Source organism: Vidua chalybeata, chromosome 11, assembly GCF_026979565.1.
Source record: "Vidua chalybeata isolate OUT-0048 chromosome 11, bVidCha1 merged haplotype, whole genome shotgun sequence".
Taxonomy (NCBI): Eukaryota; Metazoa; Chordata; class Aves; order Passeriformes; family Viduidae; genus Vidua; species Vidua chalybeata.
The window spans coordinates 14,121,764-14,140,925 of NC_071540.1; the positions used below are offsets into that span (position 1 = coordinate 14,121,764).

General features: G+C 45.1%; 1 protein-coding gene across 4 annotated transcripts in view; it reads left to right on the forward strand.

Moving 5' to 3' along the window:
* PLEKHG4 (pleckstrin homology and RhoGEF domain containing G4) overlaps positions 1-19,162 on the forward strand; it is an 86,967-nt gene that overhangs the window by 11,325 nt on the left and 56,480 nt on the right. For all 4 annotated transcript variants that reach the window (XM_053952728.1, XM_053952729.1, XM_053952730.1 and 1 more), the window contains exons 2-4: positions 2,722-2,919; positions 8,888-11,009; positions 16,129-16,344. In XM_053952728.1, coding sequence (XP_053808703.1) covers positions 2,722-2,919; positions 8,888-11,009; positions 16,129-16,344 — 2,536 coding nt within the window. The remainder of the gene's footprint in view (positions 1-2,721; positions 2,920-8,887; positions 11,010-16,128; positions 16,345-19,162) is intronic.

Genomic DNA, 19,162 nt, shown 5'->3' on the forward strand with positions numbered 1-19,162 from the left:
ACATTCATCTGTGGCACACGGAGGCTGCTGTGTTTTGTAGCCTCATTCTGTACCTTGTTCTGTAGCCTCCCAAGGATGCTGGTGCTGCAATCCAATGCAGCACACTGGGATGTGGGAATCTAATTCCTGTTTGGGGCTTTTCCTGCAGAATTAGCAGAGATTGGTGCAAACATCTCTTTCTACCAAAAGGTAGTGGTTGAAACCTTCTCCGTATCCTTTAGAAATCTACACAGCTATCATGGCTTTGTGGTATAATCTAGCCAGAGGGAGATAAAGCCTCTGTGCTTGGGAGTGCAGTTAGCACTGCACTCTGCAATGGCTACAGGCTATGGTATTCTGTATTTTACTAAAGGAAGGATAGTGTGTGACCTGGTTTATTTTAACCATATAAAGGATTTTTGATTTGGTGCCAAAGTTAATAATTGTTTTGTGAAGGCTAAGGCAGCAGGAATGGTGTGAGAACCTTAGAGCGATGCACTGACTCATGTGCAAATATTTTGACTTCTTTGTTTTATTTGCAACAGTGAACTTTACAACTTTATTTTGTGGAGGGATTAATATCTGAAAGAATTTTGCTCAAGCAGGGGATGGGGACAGAAAATGGTGCAGAACCAACCCCAGCTGGTTTTGACTGATGTTTTGAACTTGTGGGCTGTGGAGGGTCAGAGGGAGATTGTTGTCAAATGCTGCCAGCAGCAATGCTACTGTGACAGTGCCCAAGAAGGTGACTGGTGGGGTGGGAGAGCACCTGTGTGAAGGCCAGTTTTATCTGACAAGGTCACAGGCACTTGCTGGGACAGGCTGGTATCAACAGAGGTTATTATTTTTCTGAGTGGAAGGTAAATTGTTTAAAACAGCCTTCTCCTCCTATTTAGAATTGGGGTTAAATGCTCATTCCCTAGAATTCAGCACTTGGGAGTGTGCACATAGGGCTCTTGCTTTTGGAATTCTTGGTTTAAGAATATTGGATTAAGTATTCCAACTCAGGATAATCTATGATTCTATGCATATGAAAAATAGCTCCTTAACCTCTGTTTATCTAGTTGCATTGGCCTTGAGTATTGCAGGAGGCAGCTGCTCTCTCAGAAAAGGTGTGGACACTTTAGGAGCTCGCTGCCATCCATCTAGCCTTGCTTATGCTGACATCAGGAGAAACAGCAGAAAAGGTAAGGAAGCAGTACTGTCCCACAGGCAGTGTGTGGTTTGCCTGTCACTGTAGTTCTGCCAGCTCATTGCAAGCAGGGATTGTGGAGGCATCACCTGGGTGTCCTCACCTCTCCCGTGCAGTCCCACAGGCTGTCCTACAAGGTGGCTTTGCATCAGAGCAGGGAGTTTATATTGTGCTTAAACACCCAACCCTCTAAAGGAGGAACTCGGAGATTGGTAAGCTGCGAGAGATGGGAAGGCTTGTGTGAGGAGCATCATCTCTGCTGGGCTGCAGGTCAGTTCAGGCTTGCTCTGAGACTGTTGAACTTTCACAGGCTGGTGAAGGCATCTTCAGTGATGTGCTGCAATGGAGTGGAAGCAGTGAAACCCTTTGTTTCCTTCTGATCCCCTCGTTCTACTGTTCCCCGGTTGTGGCGTAAGCTGTTGTGGCACTGCTTTGTTTAACTTTCTCTCCCAGTCTTGCTGTGGGACTGAAGTGTATTTTCAGGCATGTTCATGTAGTTGTTCCTGTTCTACAGGAGGCTGTAGGGCTTCTGCGTAAGCAGCTGAAGTGCTTTTCTTGTCTCTAGTGAAAGGACGGGGATTTGGATCAGATGAGGATCTGGCCAGACACCTGAGTAAACTTTATTTTGGTTTTGGAGCAAAACTTAATCCCACTGGCTGTAAGCTAGCCCAAGGGATCCCCTCTAAAATAGAAAAGAAAGGATCCTGATCCTCTCTCCAGATATGTACAGCCTTATATTTTTTTAAATTGTTACTTTTTGGCAAGCTCTCTTGATTTACACCCATGCAATAACTCAGAATTTGGCCTCCAGCACTGGAATTGGTCCTGACACTATGGGCAGGCTCTGGCTGGCAGGTTCTCCTAAAATGAAGGTGGATGCAGGCAAGCCATTGCCTCTGATCCCCGTGAACAGGCATCCTAGATATCAACGGGTGTGCTCAGGGACCACAGGCAGCCCTGCCCACACGCATTGTGTGAATCCTCATGTGAGGCATCTCGCACTGCAGAAAACTCCTGGCTCCTGGAGTAGAGTCTTTCATGGGAGGCAAACAGCTTTGAATAACGAGGAGTCGCTCTGGTGAATGGCTTTCCACAGAACCAAACAGCTCTGGCACCTTATCCTGTGCTGGGACTCCAGAGCACAGGAGGCTGAGGAGCTTCAGCCCACTGCAACTGCCCTTAGCCCACCAAGGAGTGTACCCAAAACACGGGGCTGGTGATGCGCCCACGCCATGGCTGTCCCGCTCGCACGCGCTCACGTGCTGCGGTGTGGTCTAACAGCCGCCCCACCCCGCGCAGGCAGGAGAAGGACTTGCTGCGTAAGCAAAAGCTGGCAATTCTCGCTGCTGTGTGCAGCACTCTGCAAGCACTCCACTCCTGTTTTGGGAGAGCTTTTTTGTGTTTACCTGCCATCGCTAGTGCCAAAAGAAGCTAGAAAGGACAGCACTTGGCTCCTTTGATCTTCGCTCCTCCTGCGTTTGGAGATGGCTGTGCTCCTGGGCGTTGGGCAGATCGTGCTCTGGTACCAATAACACTTTCTTTCTCGGCAGGACTCAGAATCGCTGGACGGCTGCATTCAGAGTACGTTATCAGCACTCTACCCTCCATTTGAGGCTACTGCAGCCACTGTTCTGTGCCAAGTTTTTGATGTGGTGGAGAAGACGTACCGTGGGGATGGACTGCACTACCTCATAGACTTCCTGATTCCAGCCAAGCACATCCTACAGTGCATTCAGCAGGATGCCTGTGTGAGTACATCATGCTCTCTAAGGCCTGTGAAGGCTTTCTTGGAGAGTTTTCTTTCTGCTCCTGTATGCAAAACAGCTGGCAAAAAGTGCTTGAGTATGTATGGCAGTCTAGGTGGGAGGGCAGGCAGACCATTAGGAAATAGTTGAGAAATTGTTGTTGAAGCTTAACCCTTCAGAGATCAGCAATCAGGTGTGGAGCAGTGCTCTCCCTTTCCATAATCAGGAATACCAAGGGCTTAAGGGATTCACAGGAAGAGGTTTAGCAAAGTGTTTGCTAGATGTGTCTGACTGGGGTGGCCTCTGACCCCAGATGTCCCCTGGCCCTGTGGATGAAGCTGTCAGGCTCCCGCCACTGGCACTATGATGTGCAGGGCGAAATGCTTCCAGTTGGTGTTTTTCCAAAACTCCAGCTCCCCTTTGATAGTTGCTGGAATGGTCACAAGGCTCAGTAGCCCCGAGGAGTCATGTTACATTTACTGCCAGAACGAGTCCAAGATTAACGTGCTTTACTGTTGGGAGTCTAAAATGTTAGAAACGATGAGTCAAACACCTCCATCACAAAACTTGGCTCGAAGTCTGCAAGATGAAAAAAACCCAACCAGCCCAAACAACCTAAAATGTGGGTTTATTCTAACATATTTGTCTCTGAATGCAAAGGGGGTGTGTGGCCAGTCTTTCAATTCAAATCCTCATGGTAGAGGGCAAGGAATTTCTAGGAGGAGGAAAAATATGGAATAGAGGCTGAAATAGTCAATTACTCATTTATTTCAAGGAAGTGAAATATTGGGGGCACAGACCCATCACATAGGATGGATCCATGTGAGCTAGGCATCTTCAAAGTGTGTTTTGGTGCAGTGTTTGTTGCCCCATATTGTCACCAGCCTCCAGCTTGGTGCCAGCCGTCTTTGTGAGTCGAGGAGGATCCAAGGCGGTGCATGACCTTGCTGCTCTCTCCCACCCTGAACACTGGAATAGATGTTATTCCATCAGTATCTGTAATTGGAGCTTCTAATTCTATGGTGCATAGCGTGTTTTTCTCCTTTAAAGAAACAAAAGGCTTTTCGTTTGTACAAACTGGTAATTATTTCAAGACGTTTCAGGGCTTTCCCCAAAACACCGCCCTCGCTGAAGGAGCCAAGGTAGCAATTTCCCCACTTCTCGAGATCCCGGCAGCTTCCCAGCGGCCAGCGGTGCCTTGGGCAGGTGAGGCGGTGAAGGGGAGGGAGGGAAAGCAGCAGTGAGCTGGGCGCACAGTGCTGCTGTCCCACAGGGGAGGTGTTGGGGCCGCGCGCCGAGTAACGCACAGGAAAGGCCGCGCACCCACCGCGGCCCCGCGGCCCTCAGGGCGCGACGGGGGAACACCGGTGTGGCGGCAGGGCGGGCCTCGGCCGCCCGACAGCCAATGGGAGGACAGCGGGGGCTGCAGCAGCCAATAGCAGCGCGGGGTCGCATTGACGGGCACGGTGGCCTCGGGTGCTGTTGGAGGGCCGTTGGAACACGAGGCGCTGCAGTGCTCGGCCGTGAGGCGGGAGAGGTGTGAGGGCAATGGGTGCTGGGCGTCCCCAGGAGGGAGAGGTGTGAGGGCAATGGGTGCTGGGCGTCCCCAGGAGGGAGAGGTGTGAGGGCAATGGGTGCTGGGCGTCCCCAGGAGGGAGAGGTGTGAGGGCAGTGGGTGCTGGGCGTCCCCAGGAGGGAGAGGTGTGAGGGCAATGGGTGCTGGGCGTCCCGAGGAGGGAGAGGTGATGGCACTTGGAGCTCAGGCTCCTGATGAGGGAAGTACGAGGCCAGTGGGCACTGGAGAAGCCCAGGATGCTGGTGGCCCATTCGGCTGACCTGGAGCATGGGCTCAGGTGACATGGAGGCACGGGGATGTCTGAGGTGGCCTGTGGGCGGGGGGAACCTGCACAATGGGGCTGTCCTATTTGTGCAGCACGGTTTGGGGAGGTGATGCAGAGACAGGAGCCGTGCTTGGAGGCCTGCCTCACACTCCTTGGCCTGCTAAGTAGCCACAAGATGTGGGGTTGGTTGGGCAACTGCCTTTAGGGAGGGCTGCACAAGGCTTAGCATTAGGTATTGGCGGCTTTTGTTGCAGTGTAAAATGTCTAGGAAAGTGGTCAGCAAGATCCTTTCTTTCTTGGTTGTGATCCTTTCTGGCCATGACTCATGATTTTTTACTTACAGTGTGATAGTATAGGGAGATCAAGAGAAGCTCTAGGTACCTTGTACTTTTTTTAGAGTTGGGCCCAGGCTATTCCATATTTTATTTAGGAGTCTGCTTGTTTGATCTTTTAAATTTATTATTTCTTATTTATGAAATTTATTTAATTTGCTGTGGTCTCTTCTTCCCCAAAACTCCGCTGTATGCCCCTTCATCTTTACAGTCTGAAATCACAGAGGACTCTTTCTTACTAATTGCTTTTTGAAAGTCTTGCCTGCCTTTTAGAGAGTCTAAACAAAAACAATACTTCCTCCTTAGTCTGTAGTTCAGCTGTCCTGTGTGAGCATTTCCTAAACACACTAGAAGGAAAAGAATTAACTCATGTCTGAATGACTACTGTAGAAAATCTTGAGAGCACTAGATCTTTTGTCAGCCTCTGCAGTGACAAAAGTGTAAATGGCTTAATGAAGTACTAGACAAGTTCATGGGCTTCAGCTGGGTGTATTAAAATCATCAGCCTGTGTTTGATTCCTCAGGGACTGGAAGGGTATTCCAAGGAGGTCTGTCTCTGCTTAGCACAAAGGTAAAAACCAGATTTTTCCCCTGGCTTTGAGGTGACATCCTGAGCTAAATGATCTGTTCCAGCTTAACCATCCCTGTAGCTTTAGAAGATTCCACCTTTGTGCCATTTTTTGTCATTGGTGCCCAGCTCTTTCCTCAGCCAGCTTTATTCCTGGGTGTGGAGGGTGTTCCTGGCACTCCTCTGGTGGGCCTGGTTTGTCTCTGTAGTGTTTGGACATGAGAAAAGCAAATCCTTGAGCCTCAAAATGAGATGTTAAAGGTACTGTAATAAGCCACTTCACATAATCTTCCCTTTGAAGGTGTGTTTTGGAGCAGGAGCAGCATGAGGATGCTCCACTTCTAAGGTTCTAAAGCTCTGTAATGTTTAGGCTATTGTGGGACTTGCATTCCTGTTTTGGATGTTACTCTGGCTCTTGATGCAGTTTAGATTGTGGCTTTGTAGGGCTTTTCAGGAACTTCAGTGCATTCTGCGTTTTGGTGATTTTATTACTGAGTTTTCTCCTTATGAGTCAGTAGGCAGACAAGTAAGCATCTAAGCAGTGAGGCTGAGTTTTTGAATTTCTTAATATATGAATGGCCCTCCAGTGGATTACTCTGCATCCAAAGTTTAACAGAATCTCTATGTCAAGTATGTGCTGATGGAATTCAGCTTTATGTATATGCTGCTGATGATTGTGTCTTTTACTTTTTGGTCCTATAAACTATTAATAGTTTGGGAACTGATCTTCATGTGCCTCTTCTTCCCCTCAAAGACCCTTGGTACAGACCCTTGGCCTTTTTATAAGTACTAGGAGGTACTATAATGGGAGAAGAGGGGTTGGTGTGCTGCAGTGGTACAGTCTCTTCTAAAAAACTGCAAATTGCTCTAGTTTAAAACTTATGTACAAAATACTCAATTTGGGCACTTTGGTAGGAGCCACTTTGGCTGAGGTGCTGTGTTAGTCTTGAGCTTGATTTAAAAGTCCATGAAGTACATTTAGCCTATGACCTACTGGAGCCAGAAGCAGCTTGTGCAAACTGCTGCAAGAGGTGCTCTTGGTTTGCTGAGTTTAACTGTATTGTGGATGAAAGGAACTTACTGGCAGAGGCATCTGTGTCTTGCAGATCAGAAAGCCTGAGAACATCAGACTGCCCAGCTTAGCTGTACCTTTGAGGAAAGTACAAGCAACTGTGTGTTAGGTTATAGGGCTTTTTGGTTCTAACTTAATAGAAAGAGGAAAGAAGGGGAGATGTGTCTGCTCTGAGTCAAGGTTAGAATAGAAAGGTAATATTAATATGATCCTTCAAGTAAATGAAAAGTAAAGTAAGGTTCCTTTTTGTAGTGATACAGTGTGTAAGTACATCAGTAGGGCAGTAGCAGTAAGTGAACAGAAGTAAAACTACTGTGGCTGAACTTGACTATTTCGAAGAAATAGGACTGGCAGGTCTCCATCCTGGAATATGGAAGAAGTTACCATATAATGCTGAATGTCTGGTAACAGGGATTTTATTGAATCTGTTAAGTCAGGACTAGTAACAAAATACAGAGAACAAGCTGAGCCTACAACATTGTGCACTGAGCAAGGACTGAATTAACTGACCCATGAAAAACTGAACAACGTTTTCATGTGGTTTGCTCCACGGCAGGTAGTGTCACACCAGCCTTTTTAATAAACCAGCTCTCTCTAGAGAGATAGGTTTCATTGTTTAATCTCTGCCAAAAAAGATTTATTATGGATTCATATGGAAAGGGAATTACTGTGTCAAAGGGGTTGAGGTTTATGCAAGAATTGCAAGATGGCTACAAACTGGTGGAAGGGAGGGAGGATGTTTGTACTGCAGGGAAAATGGAGGCAGGAGTCATGAAACACACAGTACTTCTCATCCATAACCTTGGCATAAAAAGTAAGAGTATGTATGGCATGTTTGTGGTGAAACCAGCCTGGGATACACAAACAATAACCTGGAAGAGGAGAGTGATAAATGGATTGCACAAGATGAGCTCTAAAACTTTGTACTTAAATTTTGTAATGGTAGACTCAGAGGGCAAGCATGTGCCTCCACAAAGTGGCAGGCAGAACTTCTGTTGTGAATTGGAGTTCATCAGCTGGAAAAGAAAAACCAGTAGGTGACTGGGTTACTGTAGAAGCCTGACTGGAAGATAAGTGGGATCTTAGCTTTAAGAGATGCTTCTAGCACATTTGGGAAGTGCTGGTGCCGTTACAGGCAGTGTTTTGCAATGCTTTGCACAATGAACAAATGGTTTTTAAGAAAAAGAAATGGGCATTACAAAGGAGATATTTCAGGCACACTGAGGAGATGAAGGTAGACATGCTAAGGTCATGTGACATGGGTTAATAAGTCAAAGCAGTGGGAACACATCCAGAAAATACAGGGTTGAGGAGGGGGAATTACTGAATCTGAAGGATGATTTGGGTTTCTAAACCTGTGGGCAACTTTGCTTCATGTGCAAGGAGGGTTAGAAATCTGGCGGGGCTGAAGCTAAGGCTTGATGAACATAAGAAAGAAATTGCTTTATGCCAATACCTGTTGTTTCAAGGTGTGTGAGGATCCAGGAAGTTCCTTTCTGTTCTCTGGTTTCTCTGCTGTATGGCAAAATACTTGAATTAATTTAATCCAAAGCCTTGTTGTACAGAAAAAGATGAAATTAATTGTGGAATTGATGGCTTATATAATGGCGTTATTTAAATCTTACCCAAATGGACTCAAGTTCAAAGCACTGACATTATTTTTTGAAGTTGTGATAAAGCTGTAAATAATTGAGTCAAGTCAGTTCAGCCATGAAACTTCAGTTCTTTTACTTGGGTGGGATTTGTCTAAGGCATGGCCTGAGTGCTGCTATGTTTTGGGAATGAGGAAATTGCTGGTATGTTAAGTGTGGTTCCTCACAGCTTGCTGATGACACTTGCTGCCTTCTTTCTCAGTGGCTTTGCTGTGCTTTCTCATTTGCTGCTTTCTATCTCCTGTTTTGTCTTTGCACTGTCTTCTTCCCTTCACTGGGAGGTTGCAGCCTCCCAGTGTAACTTGTGCCCACCTGTCCTGCACAGCTGGTCTGTGTTGGTTGCTTTTCTTATTTCTGCTTTTTAAAGAGAAGACCATAGTGTGGAAAACTTGCCTACACCTATAACCAAAGACCCTAAATTCATCTGTTTTCTTGATCTCTCTTACTGAAAACCTTGAGCTGAGATATTTTGCTGGTGCTGAAAACACTTTCTCTTGTCTCCATAGGCTCCGTACTGCGGATTGCTGTTTCGCCATGCAGGCTGGCCCCTGTGTATTCAAGAGAAGATTGTAATTCAGCTAGCTTCCATTGACTGGCGAATCTTGAAGCCTGGTGACTTCTACCTGCAGGTGGTCCCCACTCTGAAAAAGCCTCCACGAATTGTATTGAAATGTTTGGCAAAAGATAAGCATAATGTAGAAGAAGTGGTGATTCCAGAAGTTTCATATACCTCTATTTTTACTCTGGAATGGTTGAGTACGTTCAATGGAGAGCGGATGGGCATAGCACTGGAAAATTGTTTACTAACCACTGATGACAAAATATTTCGTGTCCCCTGGGATAAAGTGGTTAATCCTGAATTTATAAACAAACCAAAAATAATTGAAGACAATATCATCTCTCCAGAAATAACAGAGGAACGTTCAATTTTGTGCCTCCCCACGGACCGTACTGAGTGCGGTTCACCAGACCTGAGGTCTCAGTATCTGCAGGAACTAAGTGCAAATCGAGACAACCCTGTCATTAGCAGCACAGCTCCACAGTTAAATGAAGCTCTGGTCAATGGTGTCTGTATAAGTCCTGTGACTCAAGAGAACTTGGGAAGTGACCTTGAAGGGGAATACGTTGAGCTGGCAGAAGTTTCACTGCCCAGATTTGGGCCACAAACAGGATCTTTAACACCGTCGCTGGCATTAAGTTATCTAACTCAGCCCAGGGCACGAGTGAATGAGTCTAAAGGCAAGCACAGTTTTATTGTCATACAAGACAGCACCTACTCCAAGAACTTAATTCAGTCAGCACTTATGCAGAAGGAGCACTGTCAAATGGACACTCTGAGCACTTCTACAGAAGTTCTCAAAAATGTTACTCCACTGGAAGACCACAAAGTGATGGCACATGGAGAACTGTCCCTGGAAGGTCAGCTGATACCAGCTGATCCTGGAAGTATGGGTGATAACTTTCCTGTGGCTCAGCCTCCTGCTTGCCGCGCAGAAGATTCATCTGCAGAGCAGGAGACTCACAGTGAACACTCACTGGATTGGCGATACGCACTGTGCAGCTACAGTGATGTGTGTGCTGGAGATGCTGTCAGCTGCAAGGCACGAGTGCCTCGTGCCCCCGGGAACATGGAGGGAGAAAGTGATGGACCTAGTGAAAATGCTGGTGTTGAAACATTGGAGCAGAGCCCAGAAGTGATTCTAGATGCTACTGCTGCTAAAGAGGAAATGATGCTGGGAGAACACACAGAACCACTGACTGAGGGTCAAAAGGAAGTGACACTGATGGATGCTTCTTCTGTATCTGTCCTAGGGCCTTTGGGACCATGTTGCACACTAAACGCAGCTTCTGATGTCTCTTGCCAGGGTTTCAGTGGAAGTGTTGAGCCAGTTCAGGTCACTACATTGCCTGAGAATTCAGATGTAGGTGGGGAGAGAGGCTCTCCTTCAGGGAGCATAGCAGATGTAAGCACTTGCTGCAGCAATAATGAAGCAAATAGCTGTTCTCCATTAAGTCCTCCAGAAGAGAGCCAAGGAGATGTAGATGAATTTGAGGTGGAAAGAAGGGACAGCCAAGAGGAAGTGAAAGATTCTAAAGAAATGTTGATTGTAAATGAAAATTGGACTAGTCATAGTCACTGTTCTGTGAAAGCTCCAGCAGATGGAACCTTGCCAGATGGTGAAGAGCAAGAGCATAAAAAGGCTGAAGAAGCCATACCACTCAAAACTACCCAGTCAGCAGAGGGGAATCAGATGGCAGAACAAATAAATGGAGTCTTGTTGGCTCCCAGTGCACAAGAAGAAGACTCAAGTCTGTTCAAAACCCGGAGGTCTGGAGGGAGGTTTGAGGAACCTCAAAGACTGGCGGAAAACCATGGCTGTGAAAGTGAAGAGAGCTCTGTGCTGAACCTGGAGCGTGTTGCAATACAGGACTTGCAGGGACAGGTGGAGAACCAGGAAAGTTGTTCTTGCAGGGAAAGGTTGAAGACTACAGCCTCAAAAACACTGGAATCCATTGAAGAGGAATTGGAGGGTGGACCACTGTCCTCAGGACCTGCTGAGGGGCATACAGAGCCTACCACTCTGCACTCCCAGCCAGAGGCATCGTCTGGGGCATCACCTCCTAAAGGTACAGCCATTGGATGTTTGTGTGGTTGTGTTTGGTAGCATGGATTGAAAGCAAAGTCCTCAAGGAATACTGCTTGAATACTACTTATCAGGCAGGATTTGATAAATACATCTGGGAGGTTTTGGGGTAATAGCACAAAATACTGGGAAGTGATTAAATTTTCATTTTTTGTGGCGTGAAACTAGCTTTCTCTTCACAGGTGGGTTTATTTTGATATTTTGTTTAATAATTCTTTGCAATTTTACGTTGGTACAGAACAAAGTTCCTTTGGAAGAAGCTTTTAATTTCAGTTAATCTGATTGCTGCTGACCTCCTCCCGCTTGCATTCATGATCTGCAGAATGTGTGAGGAGGGACTTGTCTAACTGTACAAGTCTTTCATAGTTGAAAACTGTCTTTAGGAAGATGGCTGTGGCAAGAGGAAGCAGCAGTGGATGCCACAGTAAAATACTAGCTGTGTAACGTGACCTGAAGATCAACAAATGTATGTGCTGATAACTGATTTAGGCAGCAAACTGCAGAGCAGAGGGATTCCCCCCTCTTCCGTGCCTTCCCCTCCGGCATGCTTTCTTCAGCTTGATTATGTTTCAAGTAGGAGCTGTTTAACTTGAGTGGGAGAGCACAGAAATTAAGCATCTAACGTCAACTCAGATGGAATGTTCAAGCAGGTATTACCCAGATTTCTCCATGCTTGGATTCCTGAGCTGGAGTTGAGCTACTTCAGAAGGAGTTGAGAGGGCAATCCAGGTGTCTGCCTTTTGCACCAGACTGTAGGCAGGCAGTGTGTAACCACACAGGCCCCATGTGGGCTTTGCCCAGCTCTGCTGAGTCTGGAAAGCTGCAGCTCGATATGCAGATCACACAGAGGAGCGGGTGTGTGGCGGGGGCGGGTGGAACATGTCATTCCAGTTCAGCAGCTCTCATTCCCTGAGACCCCTGGCTAGGAAAATTACCCAGCTTGAAATGTTGGAGTGAGGACTCTTGAAAGGGTTGGCATATGGACCCATGTTGCTAGAGCATGTTTGACCCTCTGGGGCAACAAATCCAGAGCTGGTTGTCTTGGGACATGCTGCCACTGTAATGCTTGCCCTGGTCCCAAATTATGTGGCCAAGAGCTGCAGCATAATTCCATTTGACTGCGCACACAGCTGCTTCTCAAAAGTGCCAAAAAGTAACATTTTACCTGATGTCTTAGTGACCTTCTAATAGAGCTAAATTAGTGTCCATTGATTAAAATAAAATTTCATTAACATGAGCAGGAAAAAAAAAAAAATCTGCCTTCTGCCTACCTGTGGGTCTTGGTGGATATATGCCAGGAAGTAACCATGCTGTGGGTACCCATTCCCATATCCATTCCCAACCTGAACCTGGCCTGACTTCATACTTGCTCAGGACCAGGCCTTGGAACACCTAGTCTGTGTTTAGTGCTGGGTGGACACTTTGCTCATGAGTGCTGTGGCTGCTTGTTCAGTGTTCCCATCTCTTCTCTTTTAAAATTAACCAGGTCTAGTTCATTATGAGATAAGTGTGATGTTCTCGCTGGTCCAAAGAATAAATCTTGGCCACTGCTGGAGATTTCAGCAGTAATGAACCCCTCTGTGGTACACACAAAGTTTGTTTTTAATGAAAGACAGTACAAATGCAGAAAGGTAGCACAGGCATCTCCCAGGTGGTGCTGGGTCTGCAAGACCCATTTTGACCTCAGTTGTGTAAAGGGGAGGAGACAACTCTGGGGATTTGGCTGAAATAAGTGACATTTATGGCGCAAGTCTGCTGGTGTTAAACTTGGGCAATGTAGTTGAAGAAAAATGCAAACCTTATTATCTCAGTGTTTGTAAAGCAAAAGAAACAACCTAAATTGCCAGGAAAACTATCCAAACTATCCAAATAAACTTTTTATGGTAAAGGGCAGCTCAAGTATCTGTTAATGCTGACAGTATTTCTTGAACACTATAGCTGTCACTATAAAAAGCTTAATCCATTCAATTACATTTGATTGCTGTGATATCCAAACAAGCCATCTCCTTATCTAGCCCCATTAAAACCTCAGAGATGTACTTACAAGATAATTCTGAGATAAAATTACAAAGCAAAGCAAATGTCCTACAAATGGACTTTACTTTTCCAGCAAGGCAGTTCTGTAGGTTAAATTCTCTGTGTCTTGTTGAGGTCATTTTGCTGCTATGATTGGAAACTGTGGGTATCTTGCCTAAACTATAAATAACAACAAAGCCTAAGCTTTACTGGGTCAATTCAGATCTGAAATTCACACCTCAGCAGCAGTGGGCAGAGGCACAATTTGCTCTGTGTGAGGTGGAGGAGCTTGCTTGTTACAGCAGATATTGTAGATGATGTCAAAAAACATGTTCAGAAGTGGGGCATCTGAGTTTGCTGTATCTGCAGGTTTTTCCTTGTCCCTTAACTCTCTCCCTTTACTTCCATTCTCAGTGAGCTTATTTAGTGCACAGAGTCTAACTTAGAAAGACTTAGATATAAATAGAAAAAAGTCTGAAGTCAAATGTGAACTGTTTTGAATTGGTGGCTTAAAATTTACACTGGTTCCATTCACAGATAATGTGACTGCTGTTTTTTTCTAATGACTAACATCTAAATGAAAGTGGATTTTGAAACTTTGCAGCTCTGGAAAGAATTCCTCTATTTTGTGGGTGGAAAATATCTTGATATTCAAGAAATAGTCTGAGAAACCACACTGGGGCATATTCAGCAGCACCTGTTAGGGCGTTCCGTTCCTGGTCCCGGTTACTACCTGATGTTAGCATAGGTGATACTGGTGCTGGGGCAGTTTGCAGGGAAAATGCTAATTAATGTCTCTTTGAAATGCACACAAGCAAATCCTCCTCTACCACTTCCTTAACCTCGGGGAAAGGTGGAACCTGCAAACACGGCAAATTCAGATGTCCCTATTCTCAATTTGCTTTTAGATGTAATCCTCCGCATTCTACAATTTCCGCTTTAGTGAGTGCCTCCGCCCCAGATTGCAAATAACAAACAGTGTGCTTGGGCCTGTTTGGGAGAGCTGGCATCTGCAGATCTGAGCTGGCCTTCAGAAGCTCGGGGAAGAGTTTTGTTTGGGCAAGATGTGCATAGTCTGGAGGTTGCACAGCTTTAGTGAAGTTTCCCCAGGGCTGGAAAGCCCCAGTACTGTGACTGTGTGTGGTGGGCTTAGCAAAATGCTTCTCTACTATCATTTGGGAGCTGCTGCCTCATTCCTAAGAGATATCCAAGGCAGGACTGTCACATACATTTATGTATTTCTCTTGCCCTAGTGTGTAACCTCTGTGGAACACAGCTATGTTCTTTTTCTTGTCCTCTTTAAATCTCACATTTTGGTGCTCTTTGCAGGCTTTTGTCATTTAATGCAGACCCCTTTACTACAAACTATAGTTCTTATTGCCAGGCCTTACAGCTCATTGGTAAAGTGATTCTGTGCTCTCCTAGAAAGTCTACCAGCTCTTAATGTGAAACCTTTGGGCACAACTTCCATGACTCTGTGATGTTCAAAATGTCAGTGCCCCTCTGAATGCTGCCCTGGAAGATGTAGCAGTGTTGTCTGAAGTGGATGACCTCTTGCACCACTGGGAAGTGGAGGCTGAGGTAGCCCTAGGAACAGAGTGGGGTTCTGGTACAGCCCAGAACTGGGCAGAGCCCTGAAGCCATCACAGCAGCTTATGTGGCCAAATGCAGATGCCAGGTTGGATCCCAGGGATGCTTCTCAAGCAGAGGTGTTGCCAAAGAGGAATGAGCAGCTATTCTATCATGCCCTTGATGGTGCAGAGCCTGGGAGCTCCTCCTAGTTCCCCCCACTGCTGCATGATTTGTTGCAGTGAGCCATGCTGCTTAGGGCACTTCTCTCACCCATTTTAGCAATTTTGAAAGCAGTTCAGGCTAAGCCTCAACCTGTAAATCTCCTTCACTGCTAAAACTTGTATTGAAAGCCACTTCAAGGACTGCTTTGTTCCTGGTCCTGCTCTTTAATGAAGTATTGGAATCTGTTAGTAAATAAACTGAGTCAAGTGTCAGCATTGTTGATGCAGCAGGAAGGTAGGATGGTTGAAGTAAATTTTAAATAGCAATTAAAATGTCTGACTTCAGAGCAAGCAAATAAATATTCCGCTCTTATTTTCCTGAAGAAAGGTTGATATTTTTGTTGGTAGATATTGAAGTATCAGGTTTTGTAGTGAAGTAGAGTCTTTTATTTAGTATAGCTTTCTGCAAATACAGGGCCTAGTTGTGTACTTAGGATGCTAAAGATCTATTATTGAAGATGTACTGTTGGCTTCTAATTCTTGTGATGTTGGGAAATGGGGAATAATACTTCTTGCACAGTGGGTAGATACTTTTTTCTTCTTTCTAGATAATTTTACATAAAAATTGCAACTTGATAGAACTAGCCTTAGTTTCCATGGAGTAGCCAAGATATTTAATTTTAGAATTAACTGATTCTTATAACTTGTACTTTAGAGCTGAGGTGTCAGACAAAAGAAGCATTTTCTGCAGTTATGGAGCAGGAGTTGATTGGTGTAATCATCCTGTTCTTCAGTGTTTTTAAATGTGTTTCTGACTTTCACATTAAATCTTAATTAAAAAAGGCTGGACAAGAAGAACAAAGTCTCTTTGGCTAATTTCCAATTGATTTGTCAGCCTCCAGTTGACTTCATATTTTCAGAAGCTAATCTGAAAGTGGTGTTGGGGGAGTAATTCTGTCCTGATGGAGTAGCCCTCCCTGTCAGAAGCTGGTTTATCACTTCAGCATGCTCAGGCTGCTGGAGCTCAGCCAGGGATTTGCAGTGTGCCAGACTTCCAGGCTGTGAGCAGACATGTACTGCTTGATATGTTACCTTTAAAAAGGACTTTGACTACAGTAATCCCCATCTGAATTGGGCTTTTATACTTTGCAAACTTCACAATAAATTGGTTTCTTTTTTTAGAATTACAGTAGTATTAATGTTATAACCAGTTTTAGAACATGCTACTGGCTAAAGGTCTGGAAGAGCTGCAGAGTGCTGGAGCTGGGAGCATATCCCTCCCCAATCTGGTACTTAGCTGGGATCTTTTGGGTAGAACTCTGCTCGAGCTTCTGTTTGTTGCTTGTCTTACAGGGATGATGTCAGAAGAGACAGAGATGAGAAAAGAGGCAACTGGCACAGGTGTGTTGAAACCAGTGAGTAAAAGCAGTGCCCTGGAGGAAACTTCACCTCCTGTTACTCCCCCGACATCCCCAACTTCTGGAACTGCCTGGGGTGGTCAGTTTGCACCTACCATAGTCAAGGATGTGAACCCAGAAGTGCTCAGGAGTGGAGTTGCCTACCTGCCTGGTGAGTAGCTGAGCCAGAATGTGTCTTGGGAATGTGGTTTGTAGGAGGGCAAGGGAGATAAACCTCCTTCTGCAGCACTGGAGACTGGTGCCAATTCAATTTCTTTCACCCCACATCTCTTCAGAAGTTCCACTTCTTGAATCCTCTGAAGTTTCCGAATGGGCAAGACAGGAAATAGAACTTCCCTCCCATTATGTTAATTTGCTCTCAGGAGTCTCAAAATGTTAACCAAGCATATATTAGTCAGAAATGCCAAATCTGTGGGCTCATACCAGGAGTTCAAAAAGAGCAGAGTGAGGGTGCAGCTAATGATGGGCTGGTGGGCCTGACATCAGACCTGGTCAGAAGAATAGGAACTTGATTCACTTGCTAAGTAATTAAAGGATAGGAATGTAGAAGATGCTCTTTGACCGGATTCTTGAAAACCAGTTTTATTCTTGGTAATTAGAAGTTTAGTTGATTAAATGTAGCCACGTGGATATAATAGATTTTTAGAAAACATTTGATTTCATGACACATGGTGTTGAAAGGAATATCCCAGTGAAGTGGATGAGCAACATGTAGGGTGAATGATAGTGTAGCTAAATAGCAGATGACAAAACCAGTTATCAAGGGAGAACTTCCCAGAATTATTCTGCCAGAATCAGGTTGTAGGTCAAATGTTATTTAGTGTTTGCATCTGATAGAGAAATGAATATCAAATAGCTGCAGATAAAATGTCTGCATGGGATGAATACTGGCAGAGGAGTGAACAAAGCTGAGGCTGTTGGACAGAGCAGCCAGGATTACTTGGTGTACAGGGCCCACACAAGACATCTTTGTGTTTAACCAAACATGAAGTAAAGCAGAGGAAGTAAGATCTGCCTCTCTAGTGAGAAGCAGCATTTGCAGCTCTGCAAGGAGCCCCTGTGGGCTTGTCCATTCAGAGCCAGTGAGAGGGTTGTTCAGTGTGGGGCAGGAGGAGCTGCATTTGATCAGCTCAGGGGCCACATACGAGTTGAAAATTGGGCAGAGAGCTTAAACTCAGAGAAGAGGTGAGGCAGACTGTGCGGTGTGGAGGAGTAGGGAAGGAGAGCAGAAAGGTAGCACAGGCATCTCCCAGGTGGTGCTGGGTCTGCAAGACCCATTTTGACCTCAGTTGTGTAAAGGGGAGGAGACAACTAGACAGATTAAGAGACTGATTTTTTACCACTGTATACTTGTTGGTGATGCCTCTGAAATTGTTTGGGCTGTATTGTAAAAGGAAATGGTAAATATTAGAGGTGGTGCAGAGAAGGGTTACAGCCCTGTCTTGTAACTTAACTGGGTGTCTTAAAAACAAGAGACTGGAAGGTTATCTCATAGGATGATTGAGAAAGAGGTGAAATCACCTTTGTGCCAGGAAGGAAGAAGGGAGTTAAAACTTTTCCAGTTTCTGGAAGAAGGTGAAATGGAAAACCAAGGCCAGGGCAGAGTAATGGTACATTCATACATGTAACGTTACATTAGGGGATGAATTGTTACAACAAATTCCAAAGGAGGATTTTTAATCTTCTGGTCTGCTGATAGTTTGGACATTTTTATGCTGTATGTAACAGCCCGAAAAATTACAGGATTAGAGAGGGTTTTTCAGAGAAGCTCTCAGTCCATGCTGTTGCAGGAGCCTGACCATGTTACCTAACGCTCCCTTTGTCACAGATTCCTATCATAATGTATCACTGTTAAATGAGACAAAAGCATTTGAATATGTGATGAAGGGATATCAAATACCCTTCAAATACACACAAGAAGCAGGGATTGGGCTTGATACTGCTTCCAAGCAAGTTTTTCTTTAAGGAGGGATTTATGTTTCCTGTAAAAGCACAATCAGATTTGAATGACCTCTCTGCCTCTTTGGGGTTTCAGTGGGCAATCCTCACACCTGAGGGAATGTACTCACCACACAGTTAAATGGTTTATGTTAGTCACTGATAATGATACAGTAATTACATTAGAGAGAATAATTTTTGTAATGAATGGTGAGTAAGAGCTAAGTAATAAACTCGTAGCTGATGTAGTTAGCTGAAACTTCCAGGATAGTTTCAGTTTTGGATTATGCCACTATTGAAGACCCTGGTGGCCCTGGTTGCTTTTTTGACCTGGTCAGGCAATTCCCAGACTACTAGGTGGAAGTTCAAGGTTTAATCAAATTCTGGTGATGCCCAACCTGCTTGATGGACAGATGTTGCTTCAAAATTAAAAAGCTTTTATTGAGCCATTTTTCCAGTAATTGAGTGCTTTGATTTTTTATTTTATTTTGTGATGGTCCCTTCAGATTATGAAACAAATTATATTAATGAGCTTTTTCTAATTTCTTTCCATCTCTTTGATTATGCAGCATCCAGGCTACAGTATTTCAGGAGTAATAAAAGTCCTCGTGAATCACACTGATGATGAAAGATTTTTGTTAGCAGGAGAAAGCCTGTGTCACAGTTTTGGTCCCTGGAGGTAGAAAACCCTGCTTCAAAATGGTGTCCATCTGTGTCTGTGGCCCTTGCTCAAGTCATGTCCTAGTGACAGATTGAGATCACACTGGGGCAGCTTTCCATGCTTGTGGCTGTCCATCTGTGTCTGTTTTACCTGACAACTCACATGCTTGTCCCTGGGATGGGGGAGAGAGGTGGTCCAGGACAGTATCTCATGTGGTAGTGACAGAGTTAAGGAGAGAATGAAACAGGTTTCTCTAAGTCTCTGGTTTTGTCTTGTGCTTAGGATTTCTGCCTACCCCCCCCCCCCCCCCTCCTTCTTATACTGTTTGTATGACAGAAAATGGCTCCCGTTCTTCTCACACAAAAGAGGT